At 47.8% G+C, this 22,685-nt stretch overlaps 1 protein-coding gene across 1 annotated transcript in view; it reads right to left on the bottom strand.

The window, feature by feature from the left end:
- Positions 1-2,567: 2,567 nt before the first annotated feature.
- fid (class I SAM-dependent methyltransferase fire dancer) overlaps positions 2,568-22,685 on the bottom strand; it is an 89,764-nt gene continuing 69,646 nt past the window's right edge. Inside the window, exons 5-6 of the mRNA XM_037429019.2 lie at positions 18,794-19,119; positions 2,568-10,378 (exon numbers count right to left, since the gene is read on the bottom strand). Coding sequence (XP_037284916.2) covers positions 7,013-10,378; positions 18,794-19,119 — 3,692 coding nt within the window. The 3' untranslated portion in view covers positions 2,568-7,012. The remainder of the gene's footprint in view (positions 10,379-18,793; positions 19,120-22,685) is intronic.

Raw genomic sequence — 22,685 nt, forward strand, 5'->3', positions numbered from 1 at the left:
TTATTAATGCCCTAGTGGGTATCAAGCAAGTGTGCTTGCAGTATAGTTACCCAATGAGGGTAGCTTGATGGTCTAAGAACTGGTTAACCTACCTGTCCTTCTGCTAAATCTATTCTTGTCCCATGAAAGGCCCCTCTTCTAGCTTTTGCTGTGACTGCGCTGCGCCTTCCGCTCAGGCCTGGCGTTTATTTTTTAAATGTAACTGCTGCTTACTCAATGAGGGTATTGTTGGCAACGAAACACTCGAGTTTTTTAGTCAATGATGAGATTTCAACTAAGAATGACGCATGTTTTTGCGCTCCCGTCCTTACCCCGATTTTTGCTCCGCGATCTTGGCGCACAGCCCTTTCGAACGCCGCGAGGCTCTGCAATTTCACAGTTACTATTGAATTTAGCTCTGTTGGGGCTGTCCGAGAAATTATAAGACATACGTGAATTGTATCACAATATATACGCGGATGACATCACCCTCTGGGTTCCTGGAGGAGGTCGTGATGGTGAAGTCGAGCGAACGCTACAAGCGGAAGCAGACAAAGTTCAGGAGTACTTGCGAGGAACGGCCTCGAGTGCTCAGCAACCAAGTCCGATCTTTTAATCTACAAATCCAAAAGTAGAGGACGCAAGACTGCATGTGATGACGAAAGGGAATGCTTCAATATAAGCGTTCATTTAGCAGACGGTACACCAATACTACGCGTTGATAAAATCAGAATTTAGGGATTGCACCTGCAGGCAAACGGTCTTATGGTGAGACGGTACGCCGACTCCGTCGTTCGGTAGACGACACTATCCGACTCTTGCGTCGTATCACGAAAAGACGTATTGGTCTGCGTGAACACTGCGCAACACGTCTTGCACAGGCGTACACGATAAGCCGCACTATATATACCTCAACTGAATAGGCTCAGAAAAAAAATCAAAAGCATGATATGGAAAGCTTTCAAGAAAGCGATCGGTCTACCACTCAACGAGAGCACTGAAAGATTTCTAGCGCTTGCCATGGACTTCACAACTAACTTGACGAGTTGATGAGGCCCATGATTTTGCGCAATACTTGTCAAAACCAAAGGCTGGTCGACACATCCTTGAGTCACTGGGTATCGGGTATCACACTCAGCAGGGAGAAAAGGCGGATGTTCCTGCCTAGGTCTGCGACCGCCCGATCATTCCACCGCTTCCTAAGAGTATACACCTGACGTACCATGAAGGCCGACGTAACGAGTGCGCCAGAGAGCTCCAAAAAAGTACAGTAACACGAAGAACGTTGTACATGTAGATGCCGCGAGATATGGGGAAGAGCGAAGCGCGCACGCAACTATGGTCGTCGACCATACAGGCAAATGCCTCTCCAGTGCCACGGTGAACACGGGACACACGGAGGCGGCCGAAGAAGCCGCGATAGCCTTAGCCCTCACCGCGGTGTCGAATGCAGAGATCGTGATAAGCGATTCGCACCCGGCAGTCCGAGGCTTCGCGCGCGGCCGTGTCTTGCGGGAAGCGGCCCACATTCTTCAAATGTGCGGTGATGGCGACTCGGCGTTACACTCGCAAACACAGGTTCCAACAGTTTTCCTCCTATGGACACCGGCACACACCGACGTCCCGCTAGCGGGAAACGAGGAGGCCCACGCTGCGGCTCGAGGTCTCACTCGCCGAGCCGCGGCCCATTACATGATTGCCGCCTCCGACTCCAAGAACGGGGTGTTGGGTCTGCTGGATCGAGGCATTTTGACAGGCACACAGCAACAAGAATCACTACGGTCATGGGGTGATCGTCTCACAACGTTCCGAGACATCACCCAGCAATACAGGCTGGAAAGGCGCAAGTTCCCGCCACCACACGATAAATTAAACAGACGTGATGCCGCAAGCTTTCGCTTACTTCAAACCCATTCATACCCAAGCCCGGCCATCCTACGCCACTGCTACCAGAACTTATACCCCACCGATACATGTAAAGCAAGTGGGCACCGAGCAACGCTCAGCCACATACTCTGGAAATGTTCCGGTAACAATTGTCGTGAAAACGATGCCGGTCGCAATGCGCCTATACAGCGGCTGTATATTCCATGGACCATAGGTAACCTCGAGCTCGCTCGTACTCACTGTCGCCCCGGCTGCGGAAGCCGCGGGGAACCTTCTTCGTCGGCGCCGCCGCGGCGGGGAGGCGGCCCTCCAAAGCTCGCAGCTGAACGCCCAGCTCTGGGCCGCCCGGCAGGCCGAGGAGGCCGACCGAGTCCGAGGGCTCGGTGCAGCCACGGGAAGCCACCAAGCTCAAACTGCTGGCCCACTGTCGTACTCTGTGTGTTATTAAAGTCTTTTCTCTCTCTCTCTATAAAAGAATTGGGCTCCGAGAGCATTATGGCCATTAGTTTGCACTAAAAATAATTTTTCCCTTTAGTAAATATGAAATGGGAAACGTAGATTACACGAAGGTTACTTGAACAAGGTATCGCTTGGTGGTTCCTTTGCACTGAATATTGTGCTTGAAAACTTGCACGTGCAAATCTGAAGATAAGAGAGAAAAGAAGTGCTTATTTGCATCAATGCAGAATAATCCCTGGAACTTTGTGAAGTCTGAAATAACATATTTTTATTTACACCCTATTCACAAGGTTCAATGACATAATATTGTCACGTGAATGAAGATAATGACGTTTCCTGGGTATTCCCAAGAGTAGGGTGAAAAAGACAGAAATCATGAGCACTACAACAACACCTTGTTGAAACAATGTAAACAACCTTGTTGTGATCACTCTGGTAGATAACGAATCAGCAATAACGTGCATTGTTGCTTTCTATGCTTCAGCGCAACTAACATGATTATAAACGGGAACATGTGGTATCGTACAGAAGTAAAGAAAGTACTGTCTTAGAGGGAAGAAAGATCTGCCATGCACTTTTGTAAAAAAAACGGCTGGTTTTAGGCGTTTTATTAACGATCATGGTATTTCTGCTGCACAAGCATGTACAGCTTGTATGAAATATGAAATGAGTTATGACAGTTATACACATTTCTGCTTTCCAGCTAGTATGTTTATATATGTAGATCTGGTTTGTACAGGATAAGTTTTCTCGCTGTAGTTCACTTGAAGTAGGATATTGGAAAGAAGTTGATCACTGCGTATGTTGATCTCAAAGGGGCCCTGCAACACTTTTTCAAGTGATCATCGAATGACCTCAGTATAGTAGTTTATTGCCTCACGAATAGACTGCGCAAAAAGTTTCAGAATGCGTAGAGTAGTAGCGAAGCTACAGGAATTTGTTGCGTGCTACAAGCACCCTTTCTCTCTCTTTTTGTCCCAGCAAGCGCACTGAAAGCTGCACAGGTCAAGATGACGAGCGAGCAAAGAAGCTGGATCAAGAGCTGTACAGTTACCGCGGTGGCTGCACGATGCTCAAATCGGCCGTAGCTGAGCTTGGCTATGGCAGCGATTTCTAGCTGACTGCAAAATTTAATAATAAATTCAGTGCCACCTGTTGTACTATAATATTTTGCTCGCATGTTCTCTTCGTATACCAATCGGCATCATCGTCTGATCACTTTCAAAAAGTGTCTCAGCACCCCTTTGAAGGCATGCTTTAGGTAGTATAATAGATGAGTGCTACCTCTGTCTGAAGTATGATTTGGAAGAAAGTGAAGCACCGGAGGTGCCTATAAGGGCACCCATGTTCACCTCTAACTCCTCGAAAACTGAACTTGGCCACGCACTTATACAATCGTACACACACTTAACGCCAAAATGCACGAAATGCTTCAGTGGCGTATAGCCAGCTGGGTGGTCTTGGGGGTTCAACCTCCTCCCCCCTTCTCCCCGAATTTTCCGCCTTTTGTATTTGTATACATACGCGCACACTTACAAGCACATGAACAAAATACGAAAAATAGATCCCCCCACCCTCTCAATCACGCGTGCAAACTTGTGGCTATAGCCCTCTGGAGTTCTTTTTCTGCCTTGTTTAATCGAAGTTTGCTTCTGCAGTAAACACTGATGTGGAATATAAAAATAGCATCAGACAATCAAAACACCTACTTACGTAGCTATTATTAGATACAGCAGGGGAACGGCTTCTATAAAAATTTCTACTAGCGATCGGAAATATAACTATTCAAAGTTTGGTTTCAGAAAAACCACGCAAACTTACGCAGTGTGATGTTGTTATTGAAGCGTACATCCGCGGCCGGGTCTGTGCAGAATGCGCCAGCAGCCAGCTTTGGCTCTGTAGGGCGAAACCTTGAGACAGTTTCGGGCTCTGAAGTGGTGTATCAGAAGCATTCGTGTCCTGGTTTTGAGGCTGACCACATCAGAGCCCGACACTGCCTCAAGGTTTCACCCCACAGAGCGAAAACCGGCTGCTTGCGTGCTCTACGCAGACGTGGCCGTGGCTGTAAGTTGAACTTCTAAATTGCGCGTATCAATACGCTAACAGCACATTACTCATTTTTGGTCAGCGAGGAACAAATCGAGCTCCATCCTACGAGTTTCGTGCTGGATCCCACAGCGACCAGAATTCTCTTTTAATGCCGAAATTTCGCATCGAAACTGACCTGTTACGCGTTGCACGCGTGTCAGTTTTGTGAACAACAAAAACCTCTCCATTAAAAATTGAGAGCAACGACCGATTAAAGAGAACGCTGCAGCGTGAAAGGCCAGCGATAGATGGTCACTAATATTTTATTTTTAGAGCTGTGTGTGAATAGGCAAGAAGGAAGGAACATGAGAGAACGGAAAGGCAGGAATGTTAATATATAGTATAGAAGGACTGGTATACTACCCTACATTGGGGAAAAGAACGGGGGAGTTTAAGGAGAAAGAAAGTGCAGAGCACGCAAATACAGAGTGCGTCTCGTCGTATGCAGTGAAACTACGAACCTCATACTCCCGAATATATCTTCTGCGACTTCATATTAGAAAATATACTGGCCATAGTATTTTATAATAAAACGCCTATTAAACAAAAAAGCTGTTCTGACAACTTCATCATGCGATTATAGAATTGCGTTTGCTCGGTCAATCTTTTCCCATTTGTTCATCATCATCAGCTTACGTGCTTGTGTTGCTGCTTGTACGATCACATCATCATCATCCTCATCATAATCAGCCTGACTACGTCCACTGCAGGACAAAGGCCTCTCCCATGTTCCGCCAGTTAACTCGGTCCTATGCTTGCTGCTGCCAATTTATACCCGCAAACTTCTTAATCTCATCTGCCCACCTAACCTTCTGTCTCCCCCTAACCCGCTTGCTTTCTCTGGGAATACAGTCAGCTAGCCATAATGACCAGCGGTTATCCTGTCTACGCGCTACGATCACGTGAATTTCATTTTAGGCTGTAAGATGACCGACGGGAATCAAGGGCATTTTTGTGTGGCTCGATGGCGCAGAAGGCAAATAGATTGTTACCGGCGTACTTAGTGTCAACAGATCTGTGCGACCACCTGTAGACTAGATATGCGCCCCCAAGTGTTTCTCTCCATCCCTCGCTTTTCTTCTGTCTACATCATCGCATCTTCTCCCACTACAGGGTAGCAAAGTTGACGCGCGTCTGGTTAGTCTTCCCGCCTCTATCCGCTTTTTTCCCTCTTTAATACATCCTTCCTTTCTTTCATTAAATCGAGTTTAGCCCATTTAGCCGATTTTTCAGAATTCTTCGTTTCGTAATTACCTACTGGTCGCATTGCGGACAACTCGAAATACATTGACCTCTTTGTAGATAATCAAATTGCAGACCCATATGCGGGTACACACTAAAATGCATTGAGTTATTTGAATGCTGCAAAACAAACATCAACAGATTTTAACGATTGGTGTTCTCGACCAACAAGCAATATAAATTACGAAGCAAGAACGTCAAACAACCGCCGGGAAAGACACGCAAGGGATATTAGCAAAGAACGAGAAAATTTTCTGCATTTGAGGTAGCCTCAAGGAGTAAAGATAGTTACCCATTTCCTTTCTCGCACAGTTGTTGCGCCAATTGGTATGCAGTTGTTTTCATTGTTGATCCGTGTATATACTTTGTACACTGGCTGCGTGAAATAAAACCCGGCCCATTTCGTGCAAATTTGCACAGTCACTGTTGATATCCCAACGAAATGGGGTTTCTACCGTAAAACTTTCGAGATTTTCAAGCCCACGTGAGAAAGCCTCTCACACTACTTTCATCTCTTTGCAGAGCCGAAATTGTTAGCATTATCGCCGGCGGTACTCCAATTGCTTCCGCGTTGTGTGCGTTCAATAGCAATGAACAAGATGCAGTTTCGGAAAATGCACGCAATGGCATCAAACGTATTAACTTCACCCAACTCTCTACTTTTGCTTAATTTATTTTAGTTGTTCTGTCCATTAAATAAATTAAAAATATTGGTTGTCATATTTGAAAGGTCAGGCTTTTTATTAGGCGGCGATAACCCCTGCAAGAGCGAGAGCTCAGCATCTCCACTTCAAAATTACCGGGGTGTGTCATAGGAGTCACTATCATCTATTAATGAGAATGCTCGAGACTTTTTATTGTCTTGTGTTTTACTCTTAATATGCTCGGCCTCACTGAAAAAAAATCAGAATAGCTGCCTAGACATAACTCTTCACCAAGCTATATGACTGTTTTTGTCGTATGAAGCCACTTATCTCTCACCTGCTCATATAAGCACAATACGACTGATGTTGCACAACTGTTACAACACGCAAATGACTAATTCCTTCAATTCCTGCTGCGTAAAACTGCTTTCATAGTAAAGCTTGTTTTTCCTGTTAAGTGTGTGTACGGCTGTATTACCCACGCTGAAAACACTCTAGGCTCCTTACCCCTACAACCACCGTCCTACACAATTTTTTTTTCAACGTAGAGGAAAAACCAACACGTGCAATAGAAAACAGGCAACCGTCAACTTCGACGTCACAACGAACACTGTTTTCCAGGCACACCACGGCGAGCAACGCTGCACACTACCGGCCTTTCTGAATGTCGCCATTGCAGAGAACGCACTGCAAAACGACTGGACCCATTTGTTCTATATGGTCCACACCTGTACTTTCTCAGCAATCACACACCAACTGGCTCTATCGTAGTACGAAGATATTATGTGGAGGTTCTCGACGTACTTGTCAATCAAGCTGTCCAGTTCTCCCTCTCGAAAAACGTGATAGTACCGGTGAAGCATGAGCGAGCTCCCTCCGCCATCAGTGTCCTGCAGGGACTCTTGAGATGACGATAGCGAAGCAGACTCCTTTCGGTTCAGGCTTCCCCTGGAATCCGCAGCTGACTCATCTATCCCATGGCCACCGATCTCTGAAGTCTCAGTTTCTTCTATGTCTTCCTTTTCTGCGTCATTCTCTTCAGCTGTACCGGCCGTTGGACTTGGGCACTGTAGCACGGTTTGAAAGCTAGCGGTTGAACTGGAGCCGTTTGAGGTACTGTTTACTAACCTTTCAACGGTCAGAGAGTCGCAAGTCGGCACCGCTATTTCTTCGACGGCCGGCTCGTTGCAGGAATCGCTTTCCTCGCTGTAATCCTCCACAATAAAGTTGAATGCGGGAGGCGTGTCATCTTCATCTTTTTCAACTTGAGGTTCATCATTTACTCCCGAAGTGACCACACTTTCATCGACATTTTCTCCTTCGAATGCCAAGTATTCAGTTGAATTCTCGTTCGTATGCAGCTGATTTAATTCTGTTGTCGAATTTCGCTGTTCACCGGGTACATCGGCCTTTTCGAAGTCGTCACGCAGTTCTTCTTCATTGCACTCCGCTATGCTTTCTAATGAGTCGTCTGGAGAGCTGTCCCGAGATGTCGGTTTGGGCAAAGGTGTGCTCGCGTTAATACTGTTATCCAAACTCGGCTCAGGCGCTTTACATTGCTGGTTTATCGACGCTGTGACGTCCATAATTTCCGGATTATCCTCTGCATCAACTGAAAGCACAGATGGCAGCAAGTGCTCCCAGTACTTCTCCCCAGTCTTAGACTGGTACACGCTTCCAAAACTGATTTGCGTGAATGGCAATGTTTTATTGATAACAGTTAGCCTAATGGCTGTTTCACTGCAGTCAACATCTTTTTCTTCAGTTTGTATCTCTGTGCTCTTCTTGCACACAAAATTGTCTGTTATGTCTGTGCTCTCTGGCATGCTTTCACCAGCTGACGAAAGGAACGAGATAAGGCCAGCTTCACTGTCGGTAACACATCTACATTTGGTCAAGTCTTCATCTATGTCAGCTTTTTCGTCTATTGGACTAACGTTAGACAGTGTAGGTGATGCGCCGCTAGTTTTCTCTATCCAAAATTCTGGTGATAGTGGACTTGCAGAGCTATGCTGGTGACAAACGTTGGATGTTTGAGGTTCGTTTTCCAACGATAGGACTTCGGTCTCCGGCTCTAAGGTTCCTTCCGAGCTGGATGTTGTACTGTCCGGAAATCTGGAGGAGCTGGCATCGTCGGTACCGGAACAAGTGAAGAACGTTTGAGTTCGCTGCGATTCGCTGCTTGTGGCGAAGCTTTCTTCTTCTGGCACTGTGTCGGTCGCTGTGTAATACGGATCGTCCAGATCTGCCACGTCAAATTCGAGCTGCGGGATATCGTCTTCGCAGCAGCTGGCGTCCCCACCGGCGGCGGTGCAGTCGGGATTCGACATGTATGATTCCGTGTCTCCTGACTCACTGTCGTTGTCTCCGATTTCTCCAATCGACTCCGCAGCTTCTGGTTGTTGTGGCGAGTCCGCCAAGTTGTCCCACTGCTGCACGTATATGGTATCTGTGCATTGGGCGAAGGATGCAATAGCGCCTATTATGTCTCGAATGACTACGGCCTCGCAGTCGGAGAACTTGTCCAAGTGCTGCCGCGGAAATGCACCCAAGAGAGGCGGCGAGTTCTTGGGCGCCAACTTAAGTGTCGGTGAGAACTCAGGTGACGACGCCTCTTGTGTTCCCACAGTAATGCTGAGTGGCGAAGCCCTGAGACTATTTGATGTGGCCCTTTGAAGTTCCTTCCGTTGCATAATAGCTTCTATTTCACTGCTACTTCGTTGTATCACAGACACGATTGACTCCTCGCTGTCCACACTGGTGTCGCTTTGCAGGCTGCTGCATTTTCGTGATCTGACAGAAATTATAGATTCTTCGGAGTCTTCCGAGACGTTCCGGCTTCGGGGCGTTGTGGGAGACGCGCACATCGAAGCCGACGCCGAAGAGGCCGAGAACCGCCTGTGCTGTTTTCTTGGCTCGGCTCCATTGTTCGTACCGACGCTCATGCTTCGCTTTACAACCCTGCGTTTGTTTCGGATTCTGTGACAGGTATCTTCGTCTTCCACAAAAATGTCAGAATCGAATGAGTCCTTAGAACGGTCTTGGTGCTCCATTTTTACGAGGGGAACTCTCAAGTTCACAGAAGTTCCTTCTGAAACTTCGGCCGATTCTTCCGAGAGGGTGTGGAGGTCTGGCATGGAATAGTAAGTCGACATGGGAGCGTCCTGATTGCCCTCGTCAACACTGGAACGCCGATTTTCTACTTCACCCAGGGAACATTGGTTGTAGAAATTCTTGAGCAGTGATTTCTCTTGTAGCCTCTGACCGCACAGGCGCATCCGCTTCCGAGTGAGCTGCGCCACGCCCGTCCTGCTAGCCTTGGCCGAGATGTAGTCGTGGACAGTGGTCGTTGATGTCGCGCTGATGAGGCACTTTTCTAGGTTCGCGTTGTTATTGAAGGAGTTGAACCAGTTCTTTGTTCGACATCCATTGAAGCCCGTAGATGGTGACTGCAGGTAACCGAGTTGTTCTTTGACAATCGTGGACAACTGCTCGTCGCTCAAAATACTGTTTCCGTTTGCTATGTCCGACGTGGTGAGCTGGCTTGACACGTTGGCAGTGGAGTCGATGTCGTCACCAGCACAGCTTCTGGGCATGCTCCCGTTATCCGGCTTCTCACTCTTCTCCATCTCTTCGGGGGACTCCTGGCTTTCTACCATCGTAGGCATCTGGTAGTCTTCGCGTAGATGCTCGAACCTGGCGCAGCAGGATGCCGTAGACTTCGAGCGCACGATGCCATTCCTCTCTTCCACTATCCTTTTCAGGTATTCGCGTGGGTCACTAGCTGTCGAGATGCGCTTCTGGAACTCGTGCGAGCCATCTTTCCTCCGCCTTGCACGGAGCATGGCGGGAATGATGCTAAGGACATCACCTAGGGAGCGCGACTTTCCATGGCCTCGAAGGAACTTCTCGCCGCCGTCGAGGCCCGAAGGTGGCCTGCTTCGTGCTGCAGCAGTCTCCTCGACTGGCAACTCTGCGTCCAGATGACGCAGTTCGATAAGTCCATCTTCCTCTTCATCCTCCTCTTCAGGCGCCTCGGCAGCGGCACTCGCGTCGGGCTGTGACTCTTTTTCGGCACCCTGCAAAAGTTCAGATCAGAGGCCAGCGGTTTAATGCTATCAACAGTTCACGATTATTAAATGCATGTCATTGGTATAGGCACCCAGGAGATAGAAAATATTACAACAACTTCAAGAGGACCTTTTCTTACGCATCATCAGGCGTGCTTCCAACACCACAATAATCCGGAGTGCAACGCCAGTGACATGAATGAACACAATGGCTGACGAGTAGCCTAAAACTAACGTTTCACGTGATAACAAAGGAACAATAGCAAAAAAATGACAACTTCACCGTATATGGACAAACACCCTCATGCAGCTGTGTTTGCAGAAAGCAGAGGCTCATCTACAAAATTAAAATAGTTGCACAAGGGATTTTAGAGGAGCTAGTTGATTCATGAACATCGGGGACGCAACAGCACAGACGACGGGAAAAAGAATATACACAGGACACGGCGCTGGTTCTGCGTATTCGTACCGCCATCTGCGTTGTTTTGCCTCAATAAAATAATTGGTGGTCAGGAAAGAAGTAGTTCCAAAAAAAAAAAAGAACTTCATCGCAACGAACTCAAGATATGCCACGTTTCCTTTCAGAGAAAAATAGATTAGGATGCTGACTTCAAACGCAGCGCATCGACACTACACTGACGAGTGACATCAGACTTCACAGGTAAACTTGACTAACTTTCAACAAATGATTTACTTCCTAGATCAGAGCATATAGACGAATACCAGCACTCCCGATTGTTTATGATGATGATGAGTAGTTATTAGTGGCGCAAGGGCCAATTGATGGCCAAAGAGCGCCATTTCAATTGACTACAGATATGAACAATGATATGGTGCGTGGCTGTAAAGGGGCCTTAAAATTCCTCGCTCTAACGCGGGTTAAAACATGAAAGTAATAAAACCATGACAGTGGCGTGACATATGTGTGGTGATAGCTGATGGCAAAATGTCATGATAATAAAACCATGATGAAGACATAGTCACCGCATCCACGACCACTCTATAGAGGTCGTGCTACGGATGACCTCGAAATATCGGGTGAAAGCTTTGCACTTCTTTTAAAAATGTAAAAAGTGTTTGCAGTTTAAAAAGCGGATCCCTACCGATGAGCATCCCAGGGTGTAGAGGGAGCTGCTGTCGGTAGGGCAGTAAAAAGTGCTTTTTTCTTAGAGCATCTAGCTCATTGCACTGGACGAGAATGTGGAGAACCGTAAGGGGCTCTCCACATCTCTCACAATATGGTGGATCAAAGGTAGACAGAAGAAATGAATGTGTAGAATGTGTGTGTCCAGTCCTAAGCCTTGTTAGTATTACTTCCGTGTGTCGTGATTTTGATAGTGGCAGCCAATAACCTTGTTGCGGCTTAATAGCATGGAGTTTATTATCTGTTTGTTTATCCCACATGCTCTGATACCCCCTGAGCTTTCGTTTTATAAAACGTTTTAAGTCAAGTGCAGGGACTGGTGTTGGTGCATTGGCAGTAGTGACATTGGCGCAAGCAGCCAGATTGTCGGCCAAAACGTTCCCTTGTATTTCACGGTGCCCTGGAACCCAGCAGACAACGACATGCTGTTTTGATGCGTAGAGTGTGCACAGAAGTGAGTAGAGTGACACCAGCACGGGGTTCTTGTGTTTTTTAGGAGTTTTCAGGGCTTTGACCACGCTTAGGGAATCTGCGTATATTACCACCTTTTGTAATTTTATCTGTTTAATGTGTTTTACGACCGCCAGTATTGCTTAAGCTTCTCCTGTGAAAATGCTTGCATTAGGATGAGGAACGCCGGCCTCAGAAAAGGATTGGCCTATTGCTGCCTATGACACAGAAGTGTTTGACTTTGACGCATCAGTAAAGAACTCAGGGCATGTGTATTTATGTTGTAGTTCTAAAAAGTATGTATGTATGTGTGCAAGTGGTGCGTGCTTTGTGACATCAACAAAAGAAACATCACAGTCTATAAGCTGCCACTGCCACGGTGGCAGATATGTTGCAGGAGCCATCAAACTGGGTTCAAGAAGAGGCACACCTGTTCCTTCGGCCAAGCTCCTTACACGCAGCGCGTAGGGCTGCCTAAACGAAGGTCGGTTCTCGAACAAGCCAGAACAAGACAAATCATTAATTGTGAAATGGGAAGAATGTTTCTTGTCTGCCTTCACCTTCAAAAAGTACAAAAAGGACAGGGAACATCTTTGTAGGTGGAGCGACCATTCATTCGAATCCACGTACAGGCTCTCCACAGGGCTGGTGCGGAAAGCACCCGTAGAGAGGCGAATGCCTAGATGGTGGACAGGGTCGAGAATTTTCAAGGCTGATGGTGTTGCCGACTGATAGACTATAGCGCCGTAATCGCCGTGATAGACTATAGCGCCGTGATAGACTATAGCGCCGTAATATAGCGCCGTACGAGGCTTTTATATAAGTTAATTAAACATTTCCTGTCACTTCCCCATGTAGTGTGTGACAACACTTTCAAAATGTTCATTGTTTTTAAGCACCTGTCCCTTAAATACTTGATGTGTGGGCTGAAAGTTAGCTTAGTGTCTAATATGAGACCGAGAAACTTGTGCTCGGTCTTCACTGACAGAGGTTGACCATGCAGGTCAATGTCGGGGTCAGGATGGAGGCCCCTCTTTCGGCTGAACAAGACACAAGTGCTCTTTTGCGCGTTTAGTATAAAACCATTCTCGTTTGCCCATTGAGATACCTTGTTCAACCCTAGTTGAACTTGACGTTGGCACATTGAGATGTTGCAAGATTTGTAACCAATCTGCACATCATCGACATATATGCAGTAAAAAATATTTCGTGGGAGAGACAGGTGCAAGGAATTCATTTTAACTATGAAAAGTGTACAGCTCAATACACCTCCTTGTGGCACTCCTGTTTCTTGGACAAATACTCGAGATAAGACAGTGCCAACTTGAACACAGAATGTACGGTTGGACAGGTAGCTTTCGATAACTGTCAGCATTCTACCCCGCACACCTAAATGTGACAGGTCTCGCAATATGCCGAAGCGCCATGCAGTGTCATATGCCTTTTCCATATCGAGAAACACAGAAAGAAAAAAATTGCTTATGAACAAAAGCGTCGCGAATTTGTGCCTCTATACGGACAAGGTGGTCAGTGGTGGACCGAGCCTCTCGAAACCCACACTGGTATGGGTCAAGTAGGCCACTAATTTCAAGGAAGTGCATCAGGCGCCTGTTAATCATTTTTTCAAAGACTTTGCAAATACAGCTGGTTAATGCTATTGGCCTGTAGCTGGAAACTGAGGCCGGGTCCTTGCCTTGTTTTAGAATTGGGATAATGATAGCTTCCTTCCAGGCTGAGGGTAGCTCGCCAGAAGACCATATCGCATTATAGAGAGAGAGGAGAGCTTTCTGGGTTTCAGTGGGCAGGTGTTTCAACATTTCATATGCCACACGGTCCGGGCCTGGGGCAGATTTATTGCAGCAGGCAAGTGAGGCCTGCAGTTCAGCAAAACAGAAAGGTTCGTTGTATGCCTCATGTGTTCTGGGCTTGCGCTCTAATCTCTGTTTTTCTATTGCGGTTTTGTATCGTCGGAACGCTTCACTATAGTGTGTTGAGCTGGAGACCTGTTCAAAGTGCGCTCCGAGAGTGTTTGCCTGGTCTTCCAAACTCTCCCCTTGTGTGTTCACTAGAGGAAGCGAATGTGCTTCTCGTCCTGCCACCTTACCAACCATGCTCCAGACTCTCGACTCATCTGTGTATGAGTTAATGCCCAATACGAATTTGTGCCAACTTTCTCTTCTCGCCTGTCGGCGCGTCCTCCTTGCTTGCGACTTGACGTTCTTAAAGTTTACAAGATTCTCGGCTGTGGGCGAGTCTCTAAGCAACCTCCATGCCTTATTTTGTTTTTTTCGAGCATCACGGCACTCATTATTCCACCATGGGACTCGTCGTTTGCTTGACGGTCCACATGTTTGGGGAATACATTTTGCTGCTGCATCAACCAAGAAAGCTGTAAAGTAGCATACAGCATCCTCTATGCTCAATGCCGCCATGTCAGTCCAAGATAATAAAGTCATTTTTTGAAACTTTCCCCAATCAGCTTTGTCGGTGAGCCATTTTGGAACTTGTGCAGGACATGTATTTGTTATTGATGAGCTGATAACGATAGGAAAATGGTCACTACCATATGGATCATTAATAACTTCCCATTTAAGTAGAGGCAGGAGTGATGGGGATATTATGCTGAGGTCTATTGCTGAGTACGTATTGTTGGCAATGTTGTAGTATGTTGGCGCTTTCCGATTCAGAAGGCATGCACCACAAGAAAAAAGAAGCTGTTCAATCAGGCGACCTTGAGCATCGCAGCGAGAGTCACCCCACAGATTGCTATGTGCATTGAAATCTCCCAGAAGAATATAAGGTTCTGGAAGTTCGTCTATGAGGGACTCGAATTCATGGTTTTCGAGACGGTGTTGTGGAGGTATGTATAGAGAGCAGATGGTGACGATCTTATTCAATAGAACTGCTCGAACAGCCACCGCCTCAAGGGATGTTTGTAATGTTAGGTGTGTGCATGCAATCCCTTGATTGACTATAATGGCAACACCACCGGATGGCACAATGGCATCATTCCGGTCTTTCCGAAAGATAATGTAGTGACGTAAAAAGTTGGTGTGTTTCGGTTTCAGGTGTGTCTCTTGTACGCACAGCACTTTAGGTGTATGTTTGTGTAAAAGTTCCTGGATATCGTCGAGGTTTCTCAACAGTCCTCTGACGTTCCACTGTAGTATTTGTGTCATTTTAATTTAGTGTGGTGCTGTGCATACAGAGGTGTTGCGTTAGTTTACAGGGCCTTTTGAGGGCCCTGTGATTCGAGGTTTTTCTTTTTTGGCGCGCTCCAAGGAGTTGCGCCTATCCTTCGGCGTCTGAGGCGCCGGAGGAGTGGGATTTGTATCCATCACCTCGTGTGAGGTGGTGGATGGTGCCTGCTGGGCAGGCACATTCACTGAACTTTCGGACCTGACTGCGCCTGCAGTGGTCCGAGGTTCAGCAGACACTAGGGTCTGCCGGCCCTGTTTGTCAGGTGGCGGAGCAGTACAGGCTGCTCCAGCCGGGGGCACTGGTGGCACGACCGCGGCCACACACTGTGTGGCATTCGCGGGTGCCGAGGCATGTGGCGCGGCGCCCCGGCGCGTCACATCTGCAAAGGAGGGATAAAATGGGTTGTGTATTGCGAAGCGTTGGCGCGCTTCTTGGAATGTGAGATTAAATTTAACTTTAAGTTCTACTATTTGTTTCTCTTTTTTCCATGCGGGGCATGATAGTGAGTAGGCAGCGTGATCTCCTTCACAGTTCGAACAATGAGTTGTTTCTGAGGTGCAGTTGTCTGATATGTGTTGAATGGTTGCGCACTTTGCGCAAGTGGCACGCCCTCTGCAACTCTGCGATCCATGACCGAAACGTTGGCACTTGAAACATCGACGAGGGTTGGGAATGTATGGTCTTACACGAAGCTTACAATAGCCGGTTTCGATTGATTCTGGTAGGTCACTTGTTCCGAAGGTAATTATTACGTGTTTTGTAGGGGTCAGTTTGTTGTTGCGTCTTATTGTTATTCGTTGGACTTTGACCACGTTCTGGTCCTGCCAACCTTCGAGCAGCTCACTTTCAGAAAGCTCAGTAAGATCATCATCAGAAATTACGCCACGGACAGTGTTCATGGACCTGTGTGGGCCCACCGAAACAGGTGTTTCCCCAAAGGCCACAAGCTTAGACAGCTTTTCATACTAAGCTTTGTCACGAACCTCCAGAAGAAGATCGCCACTTCCCATCTTTGTTACTTTGTAACCTGGGCCTATTGCTTCTGTGAGAGTTTTGGAGACGAGGAAAGGTGAAATAGCTCGGACTGTCTTCTTTTCGTTTTGACTGTGAATTAGATGGTACTTTGGGAATGTGGGCTTTGGTGTGTTAGGCAAGAAAGTATCTTCGGTGCGCCACCTTTTTAGGGAGCGATCAGGAAGGGGGGGAAAAGATTTTGCCATAAAATACAATAAAGTTCGGCGGCGATGGTGGCCACCCACCACCGAGCCCAACAAGGGGACGCTACAAGGTTGACTAGTGAACACTTGGAGACGCCAGCCATGCATCGCCGCTATAACCGAATATAACTACCCAAGGTTGGGTAACTACACAGGGTTAACCCTCGCCGCCAGGAAATTCTGAAGTAAACGGAAAAGAGGAGAAGACAGGACAGATAAAAAGTAGAGATAAAGACGAAGATGTAGGAAGACAGAGATAGGAAAAGGCGACTGCCGATTTCCCCTCGGTGGGTCAGCCCAGGGGTGCCGTCTACGTGAAGCCGGGGCCAAAGGGGTGTGTTGCCTCTGCCGGGGGGCCTTAAAGGTCCAATCGCCCAGCGTCGGCTCAACCCCCAGGATCCCCTTTTCCCCGGACACGGCAAAGCCACGCACGGCTAGGCGTGGGGGGGAGTAGAAACTCCCCCGTTAGCTCGGGTCCGTGGTGTCGCTACACACCAAACGCCTACTTGCGCAGGCGCCCCTGCGGGGCTCCTGATTGTTTAGGATTTTTAGAATTGCGTACCATGATGTGTAACGTGTGGTCGCATATTAAAGCTTAGCTCACTGAAATTTATTAGCTTGTTCTTTTTTCAAAGTATCGCGACTAATCCTGCCTCTGCAATAATAATAATAATAATAATAATAATAATAATAATAATAATAATAATAATAATAATAATAATAATAATAATAATAATAATAATAATAATAATTCTTATTTAACGTCTCGAAACCACCATATAAATATTAGAGACACTGTAGTGGAGGACTCCAGAAGTTTATACCACCTGGGGTTCCTTAACGTGCACCTAAATTTAGGCACACCGGCCTCAAGCATTTACACCTCCACTTGAAATGGGGCCGTCGTGGCCGGAATTCGAACCCGCGACCTGTGGTCACGCCTCTCCGAATAACGTTAACAGGCTGAAAAAGTATTTCGTACTCACCGTCATAGCTACTAGCAGTAGTGACTAACACTCCCAGGTTTAAATATGCCCCGCCGTGGTAGTCTAGTGGCTAAGGTACTCGGCTGCTAACCCGCAGGTAGCGGGATCGAATCCCGGTTGTGGCGGCTGCGTTTTAGATGGAGGTAAAAAGGCTGTAGGTTCGTGTGCTCAGATTTGGGTGCACGTTAAAGAACCAGGTGGTCGAAATTTCTCGAGCCCTCCACCACAGCGTATTTCGATCATATGGTGGTTTGGGGACGTCAAACCTCACATATCAATAAATTAATTGATCATCGGGTTTAAATTCTCAAGTATACCTCATAAAGTGGACGGATGACCGCCGTAGTAGCCCATTTGGCAGAGCATTTATTCGCAGGTTTGATCCCTGTCAGTGGCAAGTTCTTTATTGCGATAGCCAATATATGAACACGCTCAACTGGATTTTCCCGTTGACGTCGGCATCGCCATCACCCACCTCATATGTATCCGTATCGATATATATGATAACCCAAGAAAGAAAAATAAACCAAAAAAAACTACAGCACACGGAATCGAACTTGGGACCTCTGAAACGAGAGAGCAGGGCGTTAACCACTGAGCCACGGAGAGGCACGTCCTTCAACGCTGAAACGGCAAGCTATTTATATCTACCACTTACCGCTGTTGACGGGCATCTCGGGGGTAGCTATCGTGTTTTCAGCATTACCAGCTGAATGGCGCAATGAGCACGCGTCGCCACATCGTCACGACGCGGATGTGCGCGCTCATCTCCCACGCGTACTTTGCCCCGCGGAGAGGAGGAAAGTGGACGCTCGCTCGCTCGCTCGCTCGCCCTTATCACGCGCTATGGAGATCGTGCGTGTTGGCTAGCCTTGGGATTACACCCGAACAATTACATTGTAGTTAGTGAGAGCACAAAGGTCACTGCATTCGTTGCACAGTCTCTGTTTGCGAAAAGGGCGAGCTTTTCAGACACAGCGAAGTAACAAATGAAACGCTTATTCGCGTTCATCTGTACCTGTGAGTACGTTTTGTGCGCCATTTGTGCGTGAGAAATGCGGGGCATGTTTCAATCTGCTTGCCATTCTGCACGTGACCTTCCAATTTGTTGCTATCGGGTTCATTGCTTCGCCTTTACGGCAAAACTGTCACTTTTTTTCGTTTCTTCATCACTTCAATCATACATACCATCCGCCATACTTTCCGTATCTTGTCTGCTAGTTCTAGTTATTGTCGTGCCCAAGTTTATCATAAATTTCTCCCCATCAGCAATAACGAGGAATTGCGTTGGAGTGCAGGTGGGGCAACCAGACGAGCGCGTTCATGTAACGTCTCAAGTTCTTCGGACTAGACCATTCTCGTCCTCCAGCGGTTACTTGGTAAATGAGCACTTTACGGTCGAGACGAATAGTGCGTGCGCGCTTACCTGTGGCGAAGTGACTTTGCTGTCGGTGGAAGCGGCGGCGTTGTAGTCTGAGAACCATCCTCCACGGCAGCTGCTGTAGAAGTACGGCCGCGACCGGCGGTTGCTGGAGGACAACTTGCGCAGCGCGCGGCGCATGAAGCTGTAGCACGTCTCGCTGGGGCTCGACAATTCCGAGCCGTCGACGCTGCCAAGGCGACGACGGCCCGATCGTGCTGGCGCCGCCGTGTCACTGTCTGAGGCTGGCGGATTGTACGACTGGTACACCAGTAGGTCGTCCTCACTCGTCGTCGTGCTCGTCATCTCGCGTTCCACTGACGAGCCGCGGTCTGCGTGATAAGTCATGGTTCTGCATGTCAGCGTGGACGTAGGGCTGAATAGCGCCTTGTGGCTAATGTGTAACCCGTAACTTTGTGCATGAGCGCATATCATTTCTTAAAGGACATTGACAACGTGATTCAGAGTGTGATAACGATACACGGTTCACAAAAGGCATTGTAGCAAATAGAATAATGATGCAGTGCCAGTTGACGTCATGTGAGCTATAGTGATTTGGACATCAATCAATATTGTGCTCATCGACCTTGATCCCACTAGATGTAAACATTCATACGAACAAAAACTCGCCCGTGTTCTTGCTTGGTAAGCCACTGATCCTGCACGAAGTAGTTAGCTTTCGGTACACGTCATCTGCACACTAACATAAAAGATGAGGAGAAACAAAGAGCTGTGCAGCTCGGCGAGATGCTTATGCAATAATGCATCGTAAAAGGTTCTTGTACTCCTGTTTTCTGCCGTCACTATGTACAGTCGTAATACGCGCACATCGTCGCGTTCAAAGCGTGCAACCATTTTTAGGTGTTCTTTCAACGTCTATGCCCTGAAGCCGTAAAAGATAAGTGCAAGCTTATGCTCGCATTTATTTTAAGATGCGAAGCAGCTCTTTCACTCCCGTGCGTAACGCCATACGTACGTTCGTTCGTACGAACACGACGCAACGCGATTTCATTGCTGCAGATGCTGGAGTGGTGCCAAGTAGGTGACGCTCCCCTCGCACGCTTCTCTCGCAGGTGAGTGCCAAAGTCATTCCCTCTCTCACCCGCAGCAGGCTCACCGCAGCTGCCGGCTCCTCCACCCGCTCGCAACACATTTCTCTCTTGCTTCACTTTCTCTACCGCCCGCTCGACCACACGTCGAGTGGAAACACTCTTTCGGCTCGTCTATCTGCGATGAAACTTACACGAAACTCAACCCGCCTCCCATGTCTTTGCGTTTCGAACAAGCGCTAGCTCGAGTAAACGCTACACCAACTTTCGCTTCAAACCGCACTTCAAGCACCCCACGTCAACGCCCGCTTCAACCACTCAACGCCCTCCGCTCCACGCCTGCTTCGCATCCCATCAGGGTTTCCTTCGGGGAAATGGTTCATAATTTTTACACAATTTCTTCTTATCAGTTGTTTTTCATTGAGACGTTTCATCTGTCATTTACTTTCAACCGCTATCGTTCTACTGAAACCTGTAAGTGAATAAAAACACCATGACCTTATTTTTGGTCCAGTGGTCCCGTGCCGCCTATATCCCACAGGGTGGGTGCCTTCCAAAGCAGCTCATCGTTCTGCCAAGCATGCAACATGCCGAAAGTGCACTTGGGCTTGTTTACCGGTAGGCACGTGACCTTATACTGGCCTAGTAGAACTCGATGGAATTCAAAACGCTCACCCCATAGGAATGGTCAGCACCTCTTAATGATGGGAGCCCTACATTTCTGCGAGGATCAACGTACAGCAGCTGTTTGGACTTGACGTTCGTGTCACGTCGCTTCGCCACAAACGTTAAGTGGTTTTTAGACATCGAGACACATGGTAGCGATCACATCCCCAGTTATCTCACCATCGAAGGCTTTGCTAGCGACCACCCGCCGAAAACCGTACGGAAGATCGATCTTTCAGCATTCAAAACCAACATTGAACACGCTTGTGAAAAAGGCTTAACCTCTGACATTGAGCAAGCGATCAAACAAGCAGCGCAGAGTGCGATGCGCACGCTGGCATATTCTTCAAAGCCCTCAGAAACGGACATGGAGTTAGAGCGACTCCGTGCGACTCGTCGGCGTGCGGAGCGTAGATATCGACGCACAAAATCCATTCAAGATCTAAGGATGGCCAGGCGCATGCAAAAGAAGATCCAGCGTCGTATAGACAAACTGGAGTTTCAACGGTGGGCTAAATTTTGCGCGAGTCTAGACCCTCGCAAACCGCTTTCTCAAATATGGCGAACCGTGCGAGGCCTACGCACATTTCCCCAACAACGTTTTCCGTTTAAAGCCTTGGCCCTTTTCCAAAATAGAAGGGATATCGAGGTAGCGGAAGATTTTTGTAGGAAGATTGCGGGCCCACCAAATTGCACAGAAACCCTTACTGCTCATTACACGCCACATTCACTTGACCCGCACCTGGACCTGCCTTTTTCAATGGAAGAACTGAATGTGGCTCTTGCTTCATGCAATCGATTGTCATCGCCTGGGCCGGATGGCATATCATACCGCCTATTATGCAATCTCGGTGATCGAGCACGAAGTGCTTTGCTGGAAGTATTCAATGAGTCTTGGAGAGATGGAACGGTCCCCAGAGAGTGGAAAACAAGCCGGTTGGTTGCACTTCTCAAACCTGGAAAATCGCCTCTAGAGCTGACATCATACCGCCCAATAGCGCTGGCTAGTTGCGTAGGGAAGCTGATGGAGCGAATGATCCTTGCCAGACTCGAGTGGTTCCTAGAACGCCATAGAATATATCCAGACGCCATGGCCGGTTTTCGTCGTCTTCGGAGCTCCATTGACAATGTCATTGACCTGGTGACCTACGTACAACACCAGAAAATGAGCAGACGGTTATCTGTCGCACTATTTTTAGATGTCAAAGGAGCATATGACAATGTTTCTCACGAAGCCATACTTGACGCCCTCGAGTCAGTTGGTTTGGGTGGGCGAGTGTACCGCTGGATCCAATGCTACCTACATATGAGATCATTGTTTATGCAAACTGATGATGGGCCGACTTCTGAACATTATACACACCGTGGTGTTCCTCAAGGTGGTGTATTGAGCCCCACACTGTTCAACCTGGTTCTGATCGGTCTCGTTGAACGCATACCAGATTCCGTGCAGATATCTCTCTATGCAGATGATATTTGTGCCTGGACATCAGGTGTAACACGTCCTCAGGTACGTGCGAGACTCCAGAAAGCAGCGAATTCAATATCGGCGTACCTTAGAGAACAAGGCCTCGAGATTTCTCCTGAGAAATCGGCGCTGGTCGCGTTCACGCGGAAGGCAATGACGTCATATCCCATCGCCATCAATGGACACAGTGTCTGCTACGCCAGGACCCACAGGTTTTTGGGGGTCACGATCGATCGAAATCTCTGCTGGAGTCCCCATGTGGCCACTCTAAAGAAGCGCCTAACGGCCATCGCACAACTTTTCAAGTTCCTCGGAGGCAAAACGTGGGGCACATCAGTGCACGCGATGTTGCATTTGTACAAAACGCTGTTTCTGGGGTACCTGCGGTATAGCTTGCCGGTTCTGACGAACGCTTGCAAAAGCAGTATACGCACAATAGAAAACGCCCAGGGCCAGGCACTCAGAGTTTGTCTTGGATTACCACGCTGTACATCAACAGCGGAAACCATCGCAATCGCCAAAGATCATCCGGCCACAGTGCACATTACTTTGGAGGTGCTTAGAGCTCATATTAGACACCTTGCTCGCGCCCCTGCCCACCACCTAGCTTCGCTTCCAGAAGATCGACCGAGTGCCTCCTTCTGTAAGAGAGTATTGACTTTCCGTGAGTGCCTTCCAACAGTCTACACACCTCCGGAACGGATACTAACACCTC

Source organism: Rhipicephalus microplus, chromosome 2 (genome assembly GCF_043290135.1).
Source record: "Rhipicephalus microplus isolate Deutch F79 chromosome 2, USDA_Rmic, whole genome shotgun sequence".
Lineage (NCBI taxonomy): Eukaryota > Metazoa > Arthropoda > Arachnida > Ixodida > Ixodidae > Rhipicephalus > Rhipicephalus microplus.